The sequence below is a fragment of the Erythrolamprus reginae genome, chromosome Z, assembly GCF_031021105.1.
Source record: "Erythrolamprus reginae isolate rEryReg1 chromosome Z, rEryReg1.hap1, whole genome shotgun sequence".
Taxonomy (NCBI): Eukaryota; Metazoa; Chordata; class Lepidosauria; order Squamata; family Dipsadidae; genus Erythrolamprus; species Erythrolamprus reginae.
In genome coordinates this window covers 136,353,602-136,378,809 of record NC_091963.1, presented here as the reverse complement: position 1 = coordinate 136,378,809, position 25,208 = coordinate 136,353,602, and the positions used below count along the sequence as shown (strand labels likewise).

Sequence of the window (25,208 nt, the reverse complement as noted above, 5' to 3'; positions counted from 1 at the left end):
GTCCTTTTCTTTTTTTTCCCTTTTAGCCCTTTCGTGATTGGATAACCCCGTCTTCCTCCTCGCTGATCATTGGGTGAAACGTCGGCCCGGAATGCGTGCGCAACTCGGGTGGCTATCTCTCTGTGGCTCGCTCTTCTGGAGCTGCCGCCGTCGCTGCCCCCGTCTAAGTGGGGAAGGCGGGGGGGAGGGAGCCGCGGAGCTTTGAGCTTCCTCCCTCTCCTTTCCCTTCCCTCATCGTCGCTCAGGCATTGGGCTGGGCGGCCAGGCCGCATCCCCCCCCACCAGGGGGAGGGGGGCCCGTTGCTATGGAGACGGGTTCTGGGGACCCGCCGTCGCCGCCTCCGAGGCCCAATACCTCCCGTTCGGTCCTTCACGTCCTCAAGCGGAGGGCTCCGGCTGCTGAGGCCTTCGAAGGGACCACGAACAGCAAGCCAGGTTTGCCAGCGGCCACAGCCAACGATGCATCAATAACCATGGAGCCGGGAGAGGTGCCAACCGGTGTCACCCCGGCAGCACCTTGTAAACCTGCGGAGGTGACGTTAACTACGATGATTGCAGAGATAACACTCGTGGATAACAATGCTGGAAAGGGGGCAGAGCCTGGAGAAGAGGGGAGGTCCGAAATCGTAGCCATGGATGCTGGAGACGCATTTTCAGCGGACACGGTGGTCCCCATGATCAATTCGATGGATCCTGTCATTGCCAAGGCTACCGTGAATGATGGCCAGGTGATGCCGCCATCGGTGGCGATGCCAAGGGACACAGTAGTGAAACCCCTACCAGTTGCACCAGCTTCGCCGACGGTGATTGTGGTAGCCCCCAGTCCTATGACTCCACCGGAGAAGACTTCACCAACATCTCCGGAGGGTTTGGTGCTTCACGAATTTTCCACTCCTCAGCCAACTCAAGACATGGGTTCCCAGTCTAGCCTGGGCACCACTGCATCCAGATTCCCTCCAGCTTCTGATACCTTGAGCTATTTAGATTCTGTTAGTCTCATGTCGGGCACTTTGGAGTCGCTGACTGGTCCTGGATTCCTTGACGATGCTAGTTCTCTGGGATCCGATTCTGAAATCAATGGACTTGCCTATCGTAAGACTGATAAATATGGCTTCCTAGGGGGCAACCAGTATTCCATTACACTGTAAGTATCAGCATCACTGTGATGGCCTTTCTATGTTGGGAGGAAGAAGTACTTTATTTCAGTCAAACTAGTCCCACTGAAAGGCATCCCTCTCACTTGGACTACAGTGCTGATAATGGAGAGCTTCAAATTTCTGCCCTGTGGCCCACCAGCTCTTATCCTGGTGAAAGTGAACTCAGGAGAAGTAATTGTGTCTTAAGTAGTGTCCTGATTACTCTGCCAGGAAGTTAAAGTGTATCAGTAGTCCATTATTGATCAGCTTTCTTAAATGACTTTTCTTCCAATTTGAGACTCTGGGATACTTCCTGTCTAAGCAGGGGGTTGGACTAGTAGACCCTTCAAACTGTATAATCTTTCTTACCTAATACAATTTTCTGGGAAGCTTTAATAATGCTTCATTTTTCTAATTAGCATTCAGGAAGAAATAATTAAAAAATATTGTTGGTTTTCAGTAAAAAAACCCTCCCCTTTCTTCTGATCATTCTGTATTTGGCATGCATCAAATTCGAAGGGCGACTAACAAATTACATTTTCCTTCCTCTAAAGAAATTGACAATACACACTATTCACTTCTGCGTGGGAGAAAAGGTCCATAAATCTGAGTAGCTTAGGGTAGTAAAATAGACAATTGGACTATCTCAGGTTCCTTTTCCTTAAACACTTAAATATCACATTGCAACATTGGTTCTCTGGTCTGCCAAATGAGTCATTTCCCCACTCCATATATAGCTAAGATGTATTTCTATCCTCTTTTCCATAACTATATTTTTCCTTTTCAGTTTGCATGCTGTTTCCTTTGGTATGAAATCAGAGTTGCATCCCTCGGGGTGTGGCTTCATACACCTTTTCATTGTGATTGAGTGCTGTATTTCTTGACTTGGCCCATACATGTGATGCATTTTTTTTTTTGGTTTTTGAACACCAGTAATGTGGCTCTTGACTGTCTGTGGTTTCTTGTTAGTTTGAATACTTGTCATAAAAATTGTTCTTCATACTGTTCTCTTGAAATCATCCCTATTGCAGTAACTGCATACTTTTGTAATGATGCAAAAAGAAAAGCAGTAAAAAAAATCTGCTTCAGGATTTTGACTTCAAAAAGGTGAAGTCTTCTTAAAGTCAAGATTGAGTCTGATAACTTTAACTGATATCTATAGACATTATAGATTATTTTCATGGCAATTATAGACAAGCAGCTTGTTACCACCTCCTGGATTCCCTCTCCATCCCCCCCCCTTTTTTTTTTTGCTTCCCAGGTTAGCCTATAATTCTGGTATTTCACTAGGGCGCTGTTTCTCAGTCTTGGCATTTGAAGATGTGTGGAAACACTGCACTAGAGTGTATATAAGCCTTTCCCATCCAAATTCTTGCAAGCTTGCTTCTTCTGCTTATTTTCTGAGCCTAGGTAAGTTCAGTAAGATGCTGCATCCCATTAGATAAATTTGTATAAGCTCTGATGCACACATCCCACAAGCCTTAATTTCAAGCAGCTTTTAAAGCTGCTGATTGTTTTAGAATCAGCTTATGTTTCCCACGAGACTGCAGCTGAGAGAGGGTGGCAGCTACAATAATGAATTTGTGCTGAGGTTGATGCATTCTTTATGCAGTCTGAAAAAGCACGTGTTGCCTTTCCAGAAGAGCTTTCAAGCACTGCCATTTGGAATTTATTGCTTTTCTCCTTGCTGTCTCAACAACCTATTCAGCTGGGAAATTTGGAGTTGATTGAAAAAGTTATTGTGCAGCAGTATGGGAAGCAATGAGCCTCTGTGGCCTTCGATCACAGTTAGATGAGCATTATAACATGTATCGCTTTCCACAGTCCCTGAATGGCAGGTGCCAAACTGTATCCAGTTAGCACTTCTTTTCAAACTCACATGGTTATGCTAGCGTTATACGCTGGTGACTGTAAGGGATCATTCCCCCCACCCCCTGCAGTGCTAATCTCTCGTGCCATGTAAACACATGTGTCTACGCATCTATGGCATTGACCCATTCATTATAGTGTCCATTTTGGCACTAATGCAGCAATTCCGGCAGTTGTCTCTGAAGCTAGCAGTTCAATAAAGAAAAATATTTGCTAACAAATGCATATTTATTATGCAGCATTAGATTCAGCTTATTAAGGTATTTCAAGATACTGAAGGAAATTTCAGAACTATCTCTCTGGTTGTACAGTATAGGAATCTTTAATGTCTGCTCCTTTGTCTAATAGCAGCCTGCACTCTCTCAAAGGAAGATTGAATAATCACTCTTCTAAATAGGAATAAGGTATGGTGGAGACTGGACACAGTTATAAATTATTGCAGCTAATTGATATTTATAAGCATTATCTCCTAAGAACTCTCTCTGAACTTGTTTAAGTTAAAATAGGAAGTTGAACAAAGCATGCCCGTTTTTGCTAAATATGAAGGTTTCTTACATATTTACACATGTAAAAAAGGTGTGTGCTTTCCTTCCTGAGGCTGCTGATATTTCTCTGCAGGAAAGCAGATAATAACGAAGCATATTAACATAGATTATTGTGTAGGTTTCGCTTTGTTTCTGTTGGCCTACGTGCTGTGGGAGGGGATGATGGTGTTTCTTTGTGGCAAGATTCTCTTTTTGATTGTGGATTAGCTGCTATTCCTGCCTAACCATCTGTACTAACCTTATGTCGTTCGTTCTCAGCTACTTGTGGAGTGGAAACCCTCTACAGGAAGCCTGTTTTTTGAGGAAAGCTGATCAGCACAAGGCAGAATAACCAATAGAAAAAGATGTGTATGCTAAGAACTAAATTGGCTTACAATTGAAAAAGAGAAGGTAGTATTTAGTATTTGACCAAGCTTTGAATATACTTTCCAGTTACATTCACTTTTATTCATAGCTTGAACTAGAAGAGGTTAGAAAAACAATCTAGAATTGGGGTTTGCAGTTCACGTTTAACTATTTTTCCTTACCTTATTCCAATAGCCAAACATTAGCTGGGTCTGATTTAAATTAGATGTGCAATAGTATTCTCTTTTTTTCTCCCCTCATACATCTATGTTTTCTTAGCAAATATAAAGGTTTGCTTTTGCCTTCTTCCAGAATGTTCCTTTGACTTCCTGGACTAGTTTATCAGCTTGGGATTTGCTGATGGGGTCTGACTCAGGTACTGATCAAGCCTTCTCATGCCTGGTCAGGTGCTGAGACCTGACTATTGATCGGTTGGATCCAAATGATCTCTTGTCTATCTCCTGTTTATCCTTGAACAGCCTTTGGCAAACTGCTTGGAAGGTTTAGGGGAGGACACGTAAGGAAAGGAAGATGCAGATTCGAGGTGGCATTAATGACCAAGTCCAGGATTGTTTCTGTGATATGACCATGGTCAGTAAGTGACCGGAAGCTGGTTGATAGGTTTCTTTAGGGCAGTGAAAGACATGCTTAATAAGGTTGGCGCACCTGCTTTTGACAGAGAAAAAATGTTTAACAAAAGCACCAGTTACTGCCTTTTCCCTATTGGGGGAACAGAATTCTTCTCCCCCACTCAGAATATTTATTTCTATGACTTTACAATCGGTCCCACCACTTCCTGTTTGGCAAGCAGCCCTTCCTGTTTTTTGCTTGGTTTTGTTAATGAGAGCCCTGCCTAGATCTTGCTTTATGATCACCATCAACCCTGAACCCCCTTGCCTGAAACCGATGAAATTGGGTACCTTCAATCAGATGCTGCATGATTATAGTTTTTCATACAACTAACTGAACTCTCATCGCCCCCTAAGCTCCCAAGAAAGAGTCAGTGGATTGTGACTCACTCACAGCGGGCAGCTTCCTAGTTTCAGATTGCAATAGCTTAGCTGCCCTGCACGTTCTTTCATGTCTTTTGTTTTATTGTTAAGGTGGAGGCTATGTGTGAACCTTGTTTGTGGCGGGGATGATGTGCATCAGCTAATGCTGGAGGCAATAATGGGCAGTCAGAAACCATAAACAGTGTGGTAGAGAAACATTTTTGTGAAATACTGTCAGGCAGGAAAGATCAGGTTGTGAAGGTTCAGTTAAGCTGATTTATCGCTAAAGTCCTGTGCACAGAAATTTTCTTGATTATTTAATCAATAATCTTCTCAATTAATTATTAGTACCTGGGAAGAATTAAATAAGAACCAGTGGCTCTTGGGTAGGACTGGAAGTACATTTGCAGCTATACATTGATTGATTGATTGATTGATTGATTGATTGATTGATTGGATTTGTATGCCGCCCCTCTCCGCAGACTCAGGGCGGCTAACAACAGTGATAAAAAACAGCATGTAACAATCCAATACTAAACAACTAAAAAAACCCTTGTTATAAAACCAAACATACATACAAACATACCATGCGTAAATTGTAAGGCCCAGGGGGAAAGAATATCTCAGTTCCCCCATGCCTGACAGCAGAGGTGGGTTTTAAGGAGCTTACGAAAGGCGAGGAGGGTGGATTCTAGGCTGATCCCTTTTTTTCATTCCACTTCCAGGTTTTGCCTTTCCTTTTCCTACGGACACAAATGTATAAGGAACTCTTTTCCCATAAATCTCTTGGAGCCATAGAGCAAGGGGAGATGCCAAAAGTGTAATCCAGGATGTATATTTTACTGTGTAATTTTACCATATTTTACTTTCTGTGTGCGAACAATGAAGAATGTGTTTAAGTGATTGTGCCTGCAGGCAATTTAGCTAAATTCATTCATTTATTTATTTATTTATTATTTAGATTTGTATGCCGCCCCTCTCCGCGGACTCGGGGCGGCTCACAGCAAAATATAACAAATCGTAACAAATCCAAATAAATTTAAAATATTTAAAAAAGTTTAAAAAGAACCCCATTTACTAACAAGCACACACACAAACATTCCATGCATAAATTGTACATGCCCGGGGGAGGTGATTCAGTTCCCCCATGCCTGACGGCAAAGGTGGGTTTTAAGGAGTTTACGGAAGGCAGGGAGAGTAGGGGCAGTTCTAATCTCTGGGGGGAGTTGGTTCTAGAGAGTCGGGGCTGCCACAGAGAAGGCTCTTCCCCTGGGGCCCGCCAACCGACATTGTTTAGTTGACGGGACCCGGAGAAGGCCCACTCTGTGGGACCTAATCGGTCGCTGGGATTCGTGCAGCAGGAGGCGGTCTCGGAGATATTCTGGTCCAGTGCCATGAAGGGCTTTAAAGGTCATAATCAACACTTTGAATTGTGACCGGAAATTGATCGGCAGCCAATGCAGACTGCGGAGTGATGATGAAACATGGGCATACCTAGGTAGGCCCATGACTGCTCTCGCAGCTGCATTCTGCACGATCTGAAGTTTCCGAACACTTTTCAAAGGTAGCCCCATGTAGAGAGCATTACAGTAGTCGAACCTCGAGGTGATGAGGGCATGAGTGACTGTGAGCAATGAGTCCCGGTCCAAATAGGGCCGCAACTGGTGCACCAGGCGAACCTGGGCAAACGCCCCCCTCGCCACAGCTGAAAGATGGTTCTCTAATGCCTTTTCTTTTCCTATGGATACAAATGTATAAAGAACTCTTTTCCCATAAATCTCTTGGAGCCATGGAGCAAGGGGAGATGCCAAAAGTGTAATCCAGGGTGTATATTTTACTGTGTAATTTTACCATATTTTACTTTGTGTGTGCGAACAATGACGAATGTGTTTAAGTGATTGTGCCTGCAGGCAATTTAGCTAAATATAGATCTAACAAAATTACTTTGTTCAGAATGGGATGACTACAGGTAGTCCTCAACTTAAAACAGTTCATTTAGTGACCACTCAAAGTTAGAATACTGAAAATGGGACTTATGACCATTTTTCACCTTTACAACAATTGCCGCATCCCCATGACCTTGTGATCAAAATTCAGGTGCTTGGCAACTGGTTCGTACTTACGAGCATTGCTGTGTCCCAAGGTCATGTGACTCCCTTTTACAACCTTTTGACAATCAAGGGCAATGGGGAAGCCAGATTCAGTCAACCGGCTTACTGATTTGTCAACAATAGTGATTAACTTAGCAACTCTGGCAAGAAGAGTCAAAAAATGAGGCAAAACTCTCTTAACAAAAGTCTCGCTTAAACAATAGAAATAGAAATGTTGGGCTCGATTGTGGTTGTAAGCCAAGCATGCTAGCTTAGAGCAGTGTTTCCCAACCTTGGCCACTTGAAGATATTTGGACTTCAATTCCCAGAATTCCCCAGCCAGCATTTGCTGGCTGGGAAATTCTGGGAGTTGAAGTCCAAATATCTTCAAGTGGCCAAGGTTGGGAAACACTGGCTTAGAGGGTGTTTGTGATCCATCTTGTGACAATGAGCAAGAGATTGCAGAGCTTCCAAGAACTAAAATGCTGGGAGTGAGGATGAATTAGGTAACCCTTGGAGAAGCTTAATTGGCCATTATCCCGAGAGTTTGTCTTTTAGGGTTTGAATTAATTTGCTCTTCTTTCCTCATTAACAGAATTTACTTTGTCTCTATTGGTATGAAATCTCAAAGGAGAGGCTGAGAGATCCGTCATATTGTATACTTCCTTAGTCCTTCCCCTGAAGAGCAGAATCCCTAGAATTGTGCAAGATGCACAACATTTGTGGCATTTTTTTTAGCTCCTCATCTTCCTCGTTTGCTTTTTTGCTGCAGGGAAAGCGCCATCCCTGTGGACGTGGCCAGGCAGAGGGAACTTAAGTGGTTGGACATGTTTTCTCATTGGGATAAGTGGCTGTCACGTCGATTTCAGAAGGTGAGAACAGACCTCTGTTCCTGGCTAATAAAGAACTTTAATTTCTGTTTGGGGTTTTTGAATTTCTGTCTTTTTACTTCATGTATTAATGATTGTACATTTTATCGCATAGGTGAAATTGCGATGCCGGAAGGGGATTCCCTCTTCTCTCCGTGCCAAAGCATGGCAGCTACTCTCAAATAGCAAGGATCTTTTGGATCAAAATCCGGGAAAATTTGAGGTATTTCCACGAATCTTTTAAAGCTACTAAAATATACAGGGAAGCCTACTTTCTTATCCTGGAGAATGCAGAAGGTTTGATTGTGTCTAACAGATATGTTTATATCCTGCTTTTCCAAACGCAACATATTCTAAGGTAGCTTACACCTAATATCAAACTATATTAAAAGAAAATGCAATTAAAATCCCCTAAACGTAACAATTGGGAACTCTCCTAAATAACAGGGTAGGAAGGGAGAAGGTTGAGCAAACGCTTGGAATGTCTTTCTGGAATCATTTCCACAACAGTAACTGTTAACAATGGATCCCGTGAAGGTTTCTCAGCCTTGGCAGCTTGAAGATGAGTGGACTTCAATTCCCAGAATTCCCCAGCCAGCTTGTTTTGCTGGGGAATTCTGGGAGTTGTAGTCTACCTATCTTCAAGCTGCCAAGTTTGGGAAACCCTGCATAGAGGCAGTAAGGAAAAATCCTCTAAGGCAGTGATGGCAAACCTATGACACAGGTGGCAGGCAAAGCCATATTTGCCGACACACAATCCATTGCCCTAGCTCAGCTCCAGCACGCATGTGCACACTGTCCAGCTGATTTTCAGCTTGCGCAGAGGCTTTGGAAGCAAATTTTCTGCTTCCAGAGGGCCTCCTGGGGGGGGGGGGGGAGTTTTTGCCCTCCTCAGTCTCCAGAGAAGCCTCTGGAGCCCGGGGAGGATGAAAAGGGGCCTACCAGTCCTACTAGAAGTTGAGAAATGAGCCATTTTTAGCCTCCGGAGAGGCAGGAGAAGCCATTTTCTCCTTCTCCAGGCATTGAATTATGGGTGTGGGCACTTGTGAATGGGCGATAGCGTGCACGCGTGCACTTTCAGCACCATCACTTTCAACACCATCGCTGCTCTAAGGCTTCTGCCTCCAAATTCACCGACTTTCTTTCCTTGTTGGCTTTTCTTTTCTCTTAGGATTTGGAGCGCCAGCCTGGTGATCCCAAATGGCTAGATGTGATTGAGAAGGACCTCCACAGGCAATTTCCTTTCCACGAGATGTTTGCAGCTCGAGGAGGCCACGGGTGAGAGAATTAAAGAAGGGGCGTTTTGGGTCCAGTGCTCAGATCTCTAGGGTTGGAAAGTCACTACGATCCTTTCCATTCCCAGAATGTGTACAACAGTTTTCCCTCCACACACTGGATCAGCTCATCACCTCCCAACTCCTGTTGAAAGTTTTCATAAGCTTACAGGTAGCCCTCAATTTACAATCGCAATCGGAACCAGAATTCCCATTGGTAAACAAGGTGGTTGTTAAGTGGGTCACACAGTTGTCAGGGGAATCACATGGCCATTAAGCGAATCCGGCTTCCCCCATTATACTTTGCTTGTTGGAAGCCGGCTGGTAAGGTTGCAAATGCAATCACACGACCCCTGCAGATGTTGCAGCCATCATAAATAGTATGCCAGTTGCCAAGGGCCTGGATTTTGGACACGTGATCATGGGGATGCTGTGAGAGGTCGTAAATACGAGAACCAGTCGTAAGTCACTTTCTTCAATGCTGTTGTAACCTAAAACAAATAGTGGTAAGTTGAGGACTATCTGTATTGGCCCGGCTCTTTCTTATATTGAATTGCCTCTACCACCCCAGTCTCTACTACACCTGCTCCTGCATCTGACCTCTGATGTGCCTTTCAGTGCCTTTCTTGATCTCTAGACTTAAGATAATGGGACACAAAGTTAATCATGAACTCATGTCTGCCATGACACTTTTAGCTGTTTCATTAACATCCTGGCACATGATCTGAGAAATGCTGAGCGTTAACTAGCCTATAGACCTTGTTGTTAATTAAGACCCCCCAAAGAAACCCAACAGAGAATTCTGCTTTCCTAGAGTTTGGTCTCATGAACAAGGAGCTCCATTAGAGTCCAAGGGTCTAGATTAAATTTTCCCCTCCTCATCCTTCTCTGTCACAGGCAGCAGGACCTCTATCGCATCCTGAAAGCCTATACCATCTACCGGCCAGAAGAAGGTTACTGCCAAGCACAAGCGCCCGTAGCTGCAGTTTTGCTGATGCATATGCCCGCAGAGGTGAGGAGCTGCTTCATTTGCACTGCAGTTGCCAGCTTAGAAAGCATAGTTTCTCTCAGAAAGAACCGCACTTCCTAGTTTTAGTTACATTTTCAGAATATTTCAGCAGTTTAGGGCATGTTATTATTGTAGTTTGTGTTGGAAGGGACCCTGTGGGTCTTCTAGTCCAACTTTCTGGTGCAGGAGACCCTATACTATCCCAGACATATAGCAGTCCAGTCTCTTCTTGAAGGTCTCCAATGTTGGGGCGTTCACAACCTCCGCAGGCAGGCCATTCCACCGGTTGATCGCTCTCACTGTCAGAAAGTTCTTCCTTGTTTGTAGGTAGAATCTCTCCTTGGTCAGCTTCCATTTGTTGCTCCTTTGTCTGGCCCTCTGGTGCTTTGGAAAACAGTGTGACCCCCTCCTCACTGTGGCAGCCCCTCAAATATCTGAAGACTGCTATCATGAGCCCCCTGGACCTCCTCTTCACCACACTACCCATGCCCAGTTCTTACAACCTTTCTTCATATGTTTTGGTTTCCAGTCCCTTTATCATTCTGATTGTTCTCTTCTATACTTTTTCCAGAGCTTCAATGTCTTTTTTGTAGTGTGGAGCCCAAAATTGAATGCAGTACTCTCAGTGTGGTCTGACAAGGGCTTTATAAAGTGGTATTAGTACCTCCTTGGTCCTAGATTGTATCCCTCTGTTGATGCAGCTCAAGATTATGTTGGCTTTTTAAGCTGCTGCTGCACATTGCTGGCTCATATTTAGTTGGTTGTCTACCAAGACTCTTAGATCTCTCTCACAGTCACTTGTGTTGAGTATGATTTCACCAAGTTTGTATGTATGTTTTGGGTTTTTCTTACCTAGGTGTAGGATTTTCTCTACGTTGAACTTCCTTTTGTTTGTTTGGGCCCACTGTACAAGTCTGTCTAGATCTTTCTGTACCCTGAGCCTATCCTCTATGGTATTGGCCACTCCCGCCAGCTTGTTGTCATCTTCAAATTTAATTAATTCCCCCTCTATTGCCTCATCTAGATCGTTGATGAATATGTTAAAGAGTATTGGGCCTAGGACTGATCCTTATTGTACCCCACTTACTTCTTTCCATGTAGACATAGACCCATTGAGGACTACTCTTTGGGTGTGGTTAGTCAGCCAGTTTTCAATCCATCTTGTTGTGTTACTGTCTATCCCACTTTTCTTTACTTAGCAGAGTGGTAGATTGTGGTCCACCTTGTTGAATGCTTTGCTAAAGTCTAGGTATATTAAGTCCACCATGTTTCTCTGGTCAATTGACTTGGTCACAGTGTTGAAGAATGAGGCTGGTTTGGCATGATTTGTTCCTGACGAATCCATGTTGGCTGGTGGTTATTACGTTGTTCGTCTCAAGGGGGTGGTAGACCTGTTTCTTGATTATTATTTCTAGTATTTTCCTAGATGTAGACATTAGGCTGATTGGTGTAGTTTCTTAGGTCTGGTTTTTTTGCCTTTTTTGTAAATGGGGACCGCGTCGGCTCATTTCTAATCATCCGGTACTTCTCCTGTGACCCAGGATCTTTGGAAGGTGTGGTACAGAGGTTCAGCAATAACATCTGCTATTTCCTTTAGAACTCTGGGATGTAGTCCATCTGCTCCTGGTGATTTGTACTCATTGAGTTCCAATAGATGGTCCCTTACTGTGCTTTTATTAAAATAGAGTTTTGTTCCAGTTCTGATTTCTGCAACCACGTTACAGGTTTGTTGGCTTGCGGTTTCTTTGTGAATGAAGGCGGACGTGAAGAATGTGTTGAGTAGTTCTGCTTTGTCTCTGTTGTCTGTTACTTCTTTGCCATATTCTCTGTTTAGTGGACCAACTATGGTTTTTTTTTTGGGGGGGGGGTGTTATTTGTTTTTTGCTGTTTATGGTGTTGGAAGAAACTTTTTATTGTCTTTGATTTTTGTTGCTAGGCTTAGTTCATACTGGGCCTTTGCTGTCCTCATTTTTTCTCTGCTGATTCTGGCTGTCTGTTGGTACTCTGCCTTAGTTATGTGTCCTTCTTTCCATTTTTTGTGTTTGGTTTTATTTTTCTGATTCAGTTTGTTTCTAAGGTCTTTGTGCAGCCATGCTGGCTTCTTTTTGGATTTGGTGTATTTCTTTTTCATTGGGATAGCATTGTTTTGGGCTTTTATGATTGTAGTTTTTAAAGTCTTCCAAGTTTCTTGCTTGGTTTTATCCTTTAGGGCTTTTGTCCAAGGGACCTCTGTCAGGTTTTCTCTGGGTTAATTGAAGTCCGCTTTTCCAAAATCTGGGACTTGCTGTTGTTGGGTTGAATTGTTTGTGTTAGTATTATATTGAACTTGAGAATGTGGGCTTGCTCTCACCAAGCATTCCATCTGTTATGACTCCTACTATCACTTCTTCTCTGTGAGAATTAGGTCCAGTGTGGTTGCCCCTCTAGTTCCCTACTCCACTTTTTGGACTATGAAGTTGTCTCCAAGGCATGTTAGAAATTTGTTCGATTTTTCACTTGGTGCAGAATTGGTTTTCCAGTTAATGTCTGGGTAATTAAAGCCTCATTATTACTGTGTTGTTTATCTTACATATGTGTGTTAGCTGGTTGATGAAAAAGCTGTTCATTGTTTCTGTTTGGCTTGCTGTAGTACACTCCTATTGTTGTGTCACACTTTTTTCTTTAATGTTGACCCATATGCTTTCTAGAGGGTTTTCTTCTCTTGTTACTTGTATCTCTGTGGCATTGCAGTGGTCCTTTATATACAGTGCAATTTCACCTCCTTTTTGTGTGATCTATTTTTTTTAAAAAGTTTGTATCCTTTAATCTGTATGTTCCAATCGTGTTTTTTCGTCCCACCAGGTTTCAGTTATTCCAACTATGTCACGTTAGTATTTCCAGTTCACCCTGTTTGTTCCCTAGGCTTTTCATCAACCAGCATGTATATCAGGGGTCCCTAATCCTCAGGCTGTGGACTACTATTGGGCCATGGTTTATTTGGAACCAGGCTGCAGAAGAGGCAGCCCCCACCCCCCAATATATTTTTATTTTTCTCCTCCATACATCAAATATTTATATCACCATAAAGAAAATATAATAAAGAATTGCCAATAATATCTTGCTTTGACTTCAGTCTAGGTCATTACTGCCAGTGTCTGCCACTCTAGACTTCCATTATCTTTTCACTCGACCCTCATTTTCCTTCTTCTTCTCCTCTCTCATCTACTTCCTTCAACCTTCCCACCCCTTTCCTCTCCACCCTTTCCACCCTCTATCTCATACTGTCTTCCTACTTCCTCTCCTTCTTTCTTTACCCTTCCTTGAGTGAAATGTCTCTGATTCTAACATTTATTGAAACAGACTGGCAGTTTCTTTCTACAATCTTATAGTCTTGCCAAAGTTTTTATTGTTGTGTTAATATTTTCAACCTAATATTAGCATTTATCTTGGTTGTATAACCTTTATCAGTGCTGCCTCCCTGCTATTCTTGTCACCTGGGTTAATAACAATACTTCTGACCCCCCCCCCCTTTCTTTTTAAACTTTACTCAATCTCTTTCCTAATTACATTTCTTATCCAACCACACCTAAAATTTCATCCATATTTCATAATATTCACTGTGCAGCTCCATTTGCACGAGTGCCGCCCCAAAGGCTTTTCCCTTGCGTGAATGGAGCTACGTCTGTGAGTGAATCCTGGCCTGCCCTTGCTTGGGCCAGTTCCCCTCTCCCTCTGCCAGTTGGGCCACCAAACAGCCTACTCCAAGAAGGGAGGGGTGAGAGTAGAGGATAAATGGGCCCTGCTCAGCTTCACTGACTCATTGAAGCATCCTGTGCTGGACACTTGGTCCATTTTTGGACCGTTGGGCAACCTTGGTGAATCTGAAGGAGCATGAAGCAGCACCCCCAAAATTTTCTCAGTGCCAAAGGTTTTTGCAAATGGACAAAAGGCTTTTGGGGGGACAATGTTGTGCTGCTTCAGGCTTCCATCCCTTTGCGAAAGCTTTTGGCATGGAGAAGCCTGAAGGTACGTGAAACTATGCCTCTTGCTTGAGTGGAGCTGTGCACATTCCACCATCATTTGCAAGGCCTGGGTTCCCCTCCCTCTCCCATCCCATCTGGGCCACCAAGCCACAAAGGTTGGAGACCACTGAAATATCTATAATAGTCGCTGCACTTTGGAAGTCTTTTTTACAGCAGGCATCTTGCTCTCCTACATGTTAGCTTCTATCTTTTTGGACTGCCAGGACTTTACTAATTCCTGATGTTGATAGCAACCACGTTTACATGTGTGAGATTAAAACATAACCATTACACTGACTAGCAGCCCTAATGGGATCTGGTCCCTTCCCAAAATTGTGACTTTGTTCTCCTTCTGTGGCTTTGCTACCAGCTCCAAGGTGTTACTTCTGTGTCATTGAAGAAACCTGGAAGCCCCAGGTTTGGGAAAGGGCTAAGGCTCCCGAATTGCATTTGCTGGGTTAGTAACTGGAAAGTTTGCTAGAATACTAATCTGCCATGCACTCAACTGTGGCTACTGCAATTATCCGGGCTAAAGATTCATTGGTCTCTCTCCACAGCAAGCTTTCTGGTGCCTGGTGCAAATCTGTGAGAAATATCTTCCTGGATACTACAGTGCTGGATTGGTAAGTTTAACTACATTCCAAAAGAGAAAAGAATTTCAGAATTCCTGAGTGGGAATAACTTTTGCATTACAAGTAATCCTTGCTTAAAAGTCAATCACTTAGCAACCGTTTGAAGTTACGATGGACCCCCTAAAAGGAACTTACAACCCATATTTATTTGTTTGTTTGTTTGTTTGTTTTTTTGTTTTTTATTAATTAATTAATTAATTAGATTTGTATGCCGCCCCTCTCCATAGATTCAGGGCTGCACCCTCTGGCTGCACCCTCCAGTTCCCCCTTCCCAATTCTTGTGATTGCCTCTTGAGAGCAACTGCCCTGCATTTATGACCCATTTGCAGTGTTCTGCAGCGACCCAGTTAGGATTTACTACCTTGTTTCTCCGAGCCACCCCAATAATAAACCCAACTCTAAATTTTTGGGGGTGGGCCTAATATTATCCCTACCCTGAAAATGAGACCAGGGGGAATGGGCATGAGTGCAGGGGGGAGGCAGTTGTGTAGCCCTCTGGTGGCAGTGCAAATACCACTTTCTCCCCTTCTCTTCCTGGGTCCAGCACTTCTGTTCCTTTGGCCACTTCCATGAAGCCAGCTGCTTTGCTTTTTTTTTTTTTTTTTTTATTACTTAGATTTGTATGCCGCCCCTCTCCGAAGACTCGGGGCGGCTCACAACACGTGGAAACAAATCATAAATAATCTAAACAGATTTAAAATATTTAACGATTTAAAAGACCCCATATACTAACAGACATACACTCAGGCATACCATATATAAATTAAACATGCCCAGGGGAAGATGTTTCAGTTCCCCCATGCCTGACGGCAAAGGTTTTCGGAAGGCAGGAAGAGTAGGGGCAGTCCTAATCTCCGGGGGGAGTTGGTTCCAGAGGGCCGGTGCCGCCACAGAGAAGGCTCTTCCCCTGGGGCCCGCCAACCGACATTGTTTAGTTGACGGGACCCGGAGAAGGCCCACTCTGTGGGACCTAATCGGTCGCTGGGATTCGTGCGGCAGCAGGCGGTCTCGGAGATATTCTGGTCCAGTGCCATGAAGGGCTTTAAAGGTCATAACCAACACTTTTTCCTTCTTTTTGGGAGGAGGAGGCTTTTTGGCGAACGGGAGGAAAATGCGGGGGAGGGGGGATGTTTCTGCCTGCCGTCCATTCCTTAAGCTCAGCGCAGACTGAGGGAAGAATGGCAGGCAGAAAAATCCCCCTCCCCATTTTCCTCCCGTTCGCCAACGAGTCTCCATTCCGAACACCAAAGGTTCAGAATGGAGGCAACGGTACATCCACGGCGCATCTAGCTCACCCAGTCTGGCTTGCTGCCCCTCCAAAAAAGTAAAACCTCCTTGCCCAAGTGCTTATTTTCAAACTCTAAAAGAAAATAAGATACTGAGAAGCACGGTATGATAGAATTAGAGGCAAATCATGGCAGGATGCAAAGATGTCTGATTGCCTTTGCAGTGTTTATTGCTTGTATACAGCTTTCCAAGCAGCAAAAGGTAGAAGAGAGCCACAGCATTTTCATTGGTGAATTCTCCTCCTTCAATCTTCCCCTCCACCCAATCTCAATGAGCATCCTGTTGTTGTAACCTAGATGAGATCATGCACCAGGCAGAGAAGGTAACTTAACCTGTCTATGTGAACTGGGTGATCTCATGAAGGCAGTATTCTGACACACATCTTCCACAAGGTCTCATTCTACAACAGTGTGCTTTCTGGTGGGGGAAAAACAATCAATGGGTTTGCTTACTGATTGAGGTGTTTGCTTAACAACCACTGCAAAAAAAGAAAAAAAAGAAATAAGTTGTGAAGTTGGATAGGTCATATGGATGCCTCAACTTACAGCCACCATAACTTACAATGGGAAGTCCTAGCTCTATTATGGTCATAAGTTGAGGATTACCTGGGCATAGAAACTTCCAGCCGTAAGGATTGGCACTAAGGGTTCCATTTCTTGTTAAAATGTTAAAAATCCTGAGAATCAAGGAGTTAGCAAACTGGGTGTTTTTAGAAGGAAAATAGTATAAAAGCTCTTTTGTTAAAGGGTGGATTTTTGGATTTTTAAAAAAACATCCAAAATAGATATATACAAATAAGTAAATGTAGACGTAGTCCTCATCTTACAACAGTTCATTTAGTGACCAGTCAAAATTAAAACGGCATTGAAAATTGACTAATGTCCATTTTTCATATCTATGGCCATGGCAGCTTCATTGATGAATTCTGCCATTTGAAAACTGACTCGTATTTATGACTGTTGCAGTGCCCTGGGGGGAGTCACATGACCCCCCTTTTGCGACTTTCTGACAAGCAAAGTCAATGAGGAAGCCAGATTCATTTAATAATCATGTAACTAATTCAGCAATTGCAGTGGTTCACATAACAACTTTGGCAAGAAAGGTTGTAAAATAGGGCAAGAGTCACTTAACAAATGAATCACTTAGCAACAGAATTGTTGGGCTCCCTTGTGGTCGTAAATTGAGGACTACCCGTGTTAAGCTTGCTGGAAGTTTTAACAAACCTTCTTTGATCTTACAGCTTGTTGGTTTGAAAAATAGGTTGCACTGATGAAAAATATCCACTGGTTACTGAAACATTGTTCTTGGCAGTGGAATCTTAAAGAGTATTGGGGGGAATTATGAATGGAAAGGTACGTCATTCAGCCTGTAGGTTTCCAATCTGGCTGAAATGGATAGAATTCCCTTATTAAGGTACAGAAATGATGGTGCTTCTTGGTATCATCTAAGGAAGATGTAGCATTGTCTCTAGTAGAAATATATACTGTGCTGGAAGATGGAACTTTCTGAAAAGAACCAGTGGCCCAAAGTTTGAAAAATATTTAGTGGGGCATTGGATTTGAAGACCCCCCACCAAAAAAACCCTACAGTTTTGCAGTTCCTTAAAATCTCCTTTTTCCCGGATTGAGCAGCTGTAGAGCAGTTTTGAAAACCGATGGTGTGGTTTTAAGGAATTCCCGAAAGATGCTACCTGCAAACATTTAGCTTTCCACAGCTAGAATATGTACTCCTTGTAAGGAAAGGCGATGGTTTTTCCATTGGGACACCTCATCTCAGTTGTTTTTCGGCAGTTTTCTTGTTGAATCTCACTTCCTCTTCTTCCCCCCCCCCAAACCTTGGCAACTTGGAATTCCATATTCTCTGACATCTTGAGTTAAATCATGACTTTATCTGTCACGAGCAGACTGACTTCTGCCAGGTGTCTGATGATGAACAAAGCTGAACCCTGCCCACCCACCCTCTGAGGTCAATCTGGTCTCTGAATTCATTGAAGTGAAAGGAGCAACACCATTTTTCCCTCCAGAAACCTTGAACAGTTGCATCCATTTCAGTCTTGCAGATTTTTTTTTTGTTTGGCCTTCAGATAGCAGGATGACCCATCATAAATCTTTTTTTTTTTACTTTGGTTTAGAATGTCATCCGAAGCATGCTTTAGGGCTTAGTCTGGTGTCTGGACCCAGCCAGTCCTGCTATGTTTAACAAGCACTGGCTAAACAAACAAAAGCTTGGTGCCAATATATGACTCAGTTCTGTGTCTCATCACCCTAATTTTCTTTGCTGCTCACAGAGGTTATAAACCCTATTGACAAACCCTTTTATTGGGGATAAAAGTATGAGTGGGGGGGAATACAGGCTATCATCTGTAGAGCCCCCAAATACTCCAGATCCCATTTGTGCTTCTTGTTCAGGAGGCAATCCAGTTAGACGGGGAGATCTTCTTTGCGCTTCTCCGGCGAGCGTCTCCCATTGCCTATCGTCACCTGAAGAGATACAAGATCGACCCCATCTTATATATGACCGAGTGGTTTATGTGCATCTTCTCTCGGACCTTGCCGTGGTGTTCCGTGTTACGTGTGTGGGATATGTTTTTCTGCGAAGGTGAGCTGTGACCTTCAATTCTCTTTTGGCTTTCTGTCAAATGCTGTGTGCTTGCTTCTTCCCTTACACAGATTATATCAGGAAGGGAAAAAACCCACAGTGAATCTGTAATCTCTTACAACCCCCACCCCCAATGCTTTTAATTCACTGGATGGAGGAGAACCTCCCTCAGCCATTATTTAAATGTCCTGGCCAGCATTTTGGCAATCTTGATGGCTGTTTGACCAAAAAAATAAAACGGATAGGAGAAAGAGAATTATATGATGTCAAATCTAGTCTAACGTAATTATTCTCAAAATGGTACTGGGGGTCATTCAATCTCTTTACCAGGAGAACTAAGCTGACGACTCAGATGTTTGTGAATTATGCATGGTATTGAAAAAAATGATTTTGTCTGTCTCAGTGCTGGTGCATTGTAGCTTGGAATTCCATTGTATTTCACAAGGCTTGCCTTTGAAAGAATGCTTGGAATAACAGCTCCAGTATTTATTTTATTCTTATTTATTTATTCAATCAAGCCCTCCTCAACCAAATGACTCTTTATGCTAGGATTTGGGATTATTAAATAAAAAATGTAATTATACCAAAAATTCAAGATAGGCTAAATGATTCTCTGCACAGGAGTTTATAATAGAATCCTCTTTGTTCTACAAGGTAATGGTGATTACTCATTCAGTGAGCAATAAAATGCAGATTACAGCTAGGAATAGGTGATACATTTTCCTGGTAGCTGACAACATACACTGTCACAAACACCCAGAGACCCCTGATTGGTTGCAATTTGTATGAAGTGGGGTGCTGGATTTGAGAGCCAAATTCAACTAGAATTGTTTTAAAACCTTACGACATTTCTCCTTTAATGGATTTTGGTTCCTTCAATTGCATCAAATCTTGCATTTGGGCCTCTATTCTAACTTTCCTTCCCCTTTTTGATTTGATCCTTTCTTCCTCCTCTTTATCTTCTTGCAGGAGTGAAAATAATTTTCCGGGTGGGCTTAGTGCTACTCCGGAATGCCTTGGGCTCGGTGGACAAGTTGCGGTCTTGTCAAGGCATGTATGAGACAATGGAGAAATTGCGAAATCTCCCCGTTCAGATCATGCAAGAGGAATACATGGTCCACGAGGTGAGAATCCCAACTTTTTTCTTTGTTGTTTTTCTTTACTTATCATAGTTTTCTTTACATACCATATAAGATGCACCTTAATTTTAGGGGAGGAAAATTGGGGGGTGGGGAATCTACTTACTAGGTATTCATCTTACTAGCGTCCTTAGTCTGGTCAGCTTCAGCACATTATTTTATCCCCTGGTTAGAGCTGAAAAAAATCTTCCTGGAGGGAGTAGCAATGAAAACAAGACTGCAAGCCCAGAGCGGGAAGATCGTTAGCACCTCGTTAGAATGGGGGGGGGGGGAAGACTTTTTTGGGGGAAAACAAAAACAACAACAAAAACCAAACAAACAAAACTACATTCGGAGTATAAAACACACCCAAATTTTCAGTCTCTTAGGGGGGGAAAAGTGTGTCTTATACTCAGAAAAATATGGTATATTGCTGCCCCGAAGTTTTTGGGCCAGGTAATGAAACAAGGTTTTCAAGTGTGATGTAAACCAGGCATGTGGACTATGGCAGCTTTACAAACAGTGGGCTTCAACACCCAGAATCCTTGAACCAGCCAGGCTTCAGGCTACATTACCTGACTATTCCTTGGGCAGCATCTCTGCTCTTCTCCCAAGATCATTTTACATACCTATACGTCATCTCACAATTCTCCATTTCCCTGAGATCCTCAAGCCTGTTGAAATAATCACGTTTTGAATGTAATAATGGATTTTAAATTCAGAAACTTAGTTGGGATGCTTAATGCTTTCTGAATATCATATTAGTGCAGTAATTTGAAATTGGCTGATAAGAATATCCTTAGCTTTTCTTTAACTATGTCCTAAATATACATATACATACAGAATATAGTTGTCGGCTATGAATAAATTAACTGCCTTGAAATGGTCCTGGGTTGGGCCTAGAGGCAAAAAGGAGCTGTGACGTTCCTTCAATATACCAGGGTGATCCGACATTAAAAAAACATATAGCCCCTCCCTGGTACAGAGCTGGAGGGATCAGGTCTGGTGGCTCAACTGCTAATTCTCTGCCTTACAAGGCTGCCAGATCGAATCCCAGTAAGGAAGGGTGTGGCTAGCTGATGAGGCCAGAACAAGGCCGAAATGGGACCATCCTAGTCTCCCTTAATTTTAAAATTCCAGCTAAAAACATTTGATACATACATACATACATACATACATACATACATACATACATACATACATACATATATTTAGAAGGATTTTCTGGCATCAATACTGTAATGAGCATTGGTAGGGTTGTGTATATGTGTGTGTGTGTATTGTTGGGAACAGTGTGCTGATTTTGTAAACTGCTTAAGAGGGTTCTGTAAAGCACTTTGAGGTAATCTATGAGTCTAGGCGCTATTGCTTTATGTATAAAAGCAAGGGATCTGGTTCTATTAGCAAGGGTTTGGAATGAGAGCCGCTCCTGGCTTGTGTGTCCTTCGTGACAGAGTCCTCAGCTGTAGAAGGGAAGAAGGATCAAAATATGCCACATGTAGTTATTCCTCCCCCTCCTGCTTCTTTCTTCCTCTCTGATTCAGGTGATTAATCTTCCCGTTACTGAAGCCCTCATCGAGCGAGAGAATACCACCCAGCTAAAGAAATGGCGGGAAACTCGGGGGGAGCTTCAGTACAAACCCTCCCGCCGACTCCACGGCTCGCGGGCCATCCAAGAAGAGCGCTACCGTATGAACCCTCCCCTGACTGCCAGCGCCAGCCTCCTGAGCCTCACGGGGCTAAAGCACAGGGTTGCCCTAGGCAGCATCAGCGGCCCCTCCTTCTCCCCAGCGCATTCCATAAGTACCTTGGCTGAGTCTCCTTCCCCTTCCCGGGTCCCTGCTGCCGCCCAGAACCAGGTGGTGGTATCCGAAGGCCTCCACGCTGCCCTTCCTTCCCCTACCGGCAACAACACCCCCTTGGGCGGCCCTAAGAAGAGCAGCAGCAGCAGCAAGGCAGAAAGGCGCAAGGAAAAAGAACGGGAGAAGCAAGAGAAGATTGAGAAGGAGAAGCAGAAGGTGCAGAAGGAGCGGGAGAGGAAACTGCAGAAGGAGCGGGAGAAGCAGGAGAAGGAGCGGGAGAAGAAGCTGCAGAAAGAACGGACCAAAGAGGAGGCCAAGCTAAAGAAAGAGAAGAAGCTGTCTCTGAGGAAGAAAGAACCCAAGCCAGCCCCGGAGGACGGGAGAGATGGGGAAACCTCAGGGGGGTCCGTGCTCCAGGACACCTATTTTTGAGTAATACTGAAGGGTTGGGACAGCGCAAGGCTGAGCAACTCCCGAGGACCAAGAACATGGTTGCCGCTAGAGGCATAGTATGAGGTTGAAGGACCCAAAGGACTGGAGGAGAGGTACGCCAAAGGGAATCGCAACTGGACATGGAAATCCCACAGACCGAGGGGTCAAGGGGGGTGTTGGAGGAGAATTACACGGGGGTCCATGGGGTTACCTCTCTCTAATGCACCTGAGGTGGGCACCCCATCCTGCTCTCCTCGACCGTAAGGACCAGAGAGAAAAGGTCAACCATGGCTGCTGCGCTCTATGCGTGGAGGCGCCCCCTGTGTAAATTTCACTACTACCAACAGATGCAGCTGCACAGCCCTCCTCACACACACACCCTCCAAGCTGGGAGCCTAACCAAGGAAGCAATTGCGTTCTTCATGAACTGCTGCCCTTTGAAACTCTTTGACCGCTCCAGGGATGACATCACCTCCTTCCAGAAAGGCAAAATATGGACTCTCCCCCACTCCCCGATATTAAGAGACTCTTCTCCCATTGCAAAGTGGATTAGCCCTTTCAACATTATCACATATTTTCTCCCCCAATACTCTCCAACCTGATGGGCTCCACAAGGCACTTAGGAAACATCCCATATAGATAGGTACTTCCCCCCACCCACAATCCCCCTTGCATGGCTTCTTACAGGCTAAACTAGCGGCCTTGTCTCCTGGCCTAGTTGCCTCTCTTTTCAGAACCATTTCTTAATTGGCAGACATGGAACCAGGGTAGCTTCTTCAAGCTTGGACATTCAAGGAAAGAGAAGCTTGGTCCTGTTGGCCTTTTACAATTATGTGTGTCAAAACAGTTGCAGGAGAGCAAGGAAGCTAGGCGTGGCCAGTTGACTGTTCCCATGTAAGGGATTCCTAGCGGTCAACAAGGGAAAAAAAACCCCTCAGTTTCTAGAAAAGTTTACTACATTGGTGCAGAAAAAGCAAAGTAATTAGAGATTGGGTTCAAATTTCTGGTTCTCTGTTTTTCATATGTAGTCAAATAGTTTCAGTCAGAGCAAAGTCAATTCCCCGCCCTTCAGTAATAGCTTTTGGCAGAAACATTCCTGAGAAATCTAGGAGGGTAATCTTTGTCTGACCGCTTGCTATTTTGTCCAAAAGAGGTATTTACCTTGGGGGAGAACTTCTGTCCCCAAGAAGAGATTTTGCAAACTGTCTCTCCAAATGGCTGTAGCTGTAAATTATTGAACTGTTTGTTACATTTAGCTTTTAATCCTATCCCTTAAAAACAAAAGACCCTTCTCCATTACAGAATAAATCCCTTAAGATTTACTTTTTAACCTCCACTGATTTACTTAGATAGTTCCTGAGGTGTATTTTTTGAAGATAACTGAAAATGTTTTCCAATCTTAGTGCTGCTTCCCTGTCTTTTCATAAAACCAACAGGGTTTCTTGAGCAGTGGCTGATAAAGCTGGTTTATAGCTTGTTGATGTAGATATTAACAAATAGGATGCATGCCTGATTTCCTTGTCCCACGAAAATAGGCCTTTAAAGCAGTATTTCTCAACCTTAGCAAATTTAAGATCTCAGAACATCAACTCCCAGGATTCCCCAACCAGCATTGGGAATGGTTGAGGAATTCTGGGAATTTAAGTCGATACAACTTAAAGCTGCCAAGATTGGGAAACACTATTTTAAAGTAATTGGAATGTATTTTGCTCTAGCCATTTTTTTTTTCTGTGGTTCGCTGTGTGGCCACAATGGAGATCTGTTTCCTTTTAAGGAACTATGTGCCGATAATTGCCTTGCAAATCTTTAATGGTGGAGCAGAAGGCAACTGTCAAAACTCTGGGTTTCTATTCTATGCAGTCTAGGAAAATAATATTGGCAGCTCATAGGTTTGATCAGTTTAGGACTGGTGGAAAGAGGTTTGGTGAGTTTGAAACTGGAAGATAAATTCATGCTGCTTTGGAAGTCAGACTGGGCTACAGTATTATGAGTCCATACTGGATTCGTGAGTTCCCAATTCTTCCGCAGCATTTTTTCCTTCTTTTGTGTCATGTTCTCTGCAGTTGTGAATAGTTTGAAAATCATGAGCCTGTTTCAGAATTTAACTTCCCCAAATGTATCTGCACCAAATAGCAGTTTCTCTTTGGATTCATATCCCTAACGAAAGTGTTCTACTAGCCTATTCTCCTCTCTGTATATACTTTTTCTCTCTAACACATATATTATATATATGTTTCAGTATTGTAATTATGTATACAGATCCTCGGGGTTTTTTCTTTGACCTTGTGCTCTTATTTAATGGGACGGACACTGGAAATTAGGAATTTATCATCTCCCCATGCCTTATTGTTATTTTTAAACTTTTTTTTTTAATGCTGCCCCTAATTTGATCAAACAGTAAATTACAAATAACAACTCTTTGCTGTCCTACTTGTTAATGTTTTTTTATTTATTTCTTTTTAATAATTTGTGCTTCATTAGATTTCCCCATCCTCTTGCATTGCTTTGTCTAAAAATGTTAACAAGAGAAAATGGGAGATCAAGTTTGTCGAGTAACTTTGTTAACCAAGGATGAATTGGACTGAAATTCCAACACTGGAGGTTTTTAAGGAAGGATTGGACAACCATCTGTCTGAAATGGTGTAGAGTTTCCTGTTAGAGCAGGAATATTGCTTGTTCTGAATTAAGCTATTTATTTTTATGGGATGGTTCAGATCAAAAGCAACGGTTTGTTAATGAAGAAGTCCAGGTTCAGAAAGCCTGTACCACACAAATTTCAGTTAACATTTTTTTTTCTGGAGGGAGGTGGATTCAGACAACCCAGAATGTTTTAGATTTTGTCCTAAATAGATTGTGCTGGGAGTCAGACAGTTGTCCAGCTTTCTGGAAAGCTAATTGCATTCTCTGACATTTGTGACTGAAATCAAATCCTAGAAAGGCTTTGCTAAAACCTGGTTTTTCTAGACACTCCATTTCATTGTACATTTAGTCCCATGCTCTATAAGGCAGGGGGCAAAATGGACAGGTGTGAGAGTGGCTGCTTTTCCCCTAAACCTGTCCAAGGTTGTTCCAACTCTTATGGTGCCACCCCACATTTGTTTTACCCTTTAGAGGGAAACTATAGGAAATGGAAAGGGAGATTGCAGCTTTTTGGAACTGCCAAATGAATGATCTGATCGCCCAAAATCGTGTCATAGTCTCAGCTCTAT

At 43.2% G+C, this 25,208-nt stretch overlaps 1 protein-coding gene across 1 annotated transcript; it reads left to right on the top strand.

The window, feature by feature from the left end:
* The first annotated feature begins 4 nt into the window (after window positions 1-4).
* Window positions 5-24,414, top strand: TBC1D10B (TBC1 domain family member 10B). The gene is made up of 9 exons (XM_070726768.1): window positions 5-1,144; window positions 7,750-7,849; window positions 7,962-8,069; window positions 9,018-9,124; window positions 10,018-10,132; window positions 14,688-14,753; window positions 18,458-18,647; window positions 19,617-19,771; window positions 21,310-24,414. The coding sequence occupies exons 1-9, from the start codon at window positions 306-308 to the stop codon at window positions 21,997-21,999; spliced, it is 2,370 nt and encodes a 789-aa protein (XP_070582869.1). The 5' UTR covers window positions 5-305; the 3' UTR covers window positions 22,000-24,414.
* Window positions 24,415-25,208: the final 794 nt, after the last annotated feature.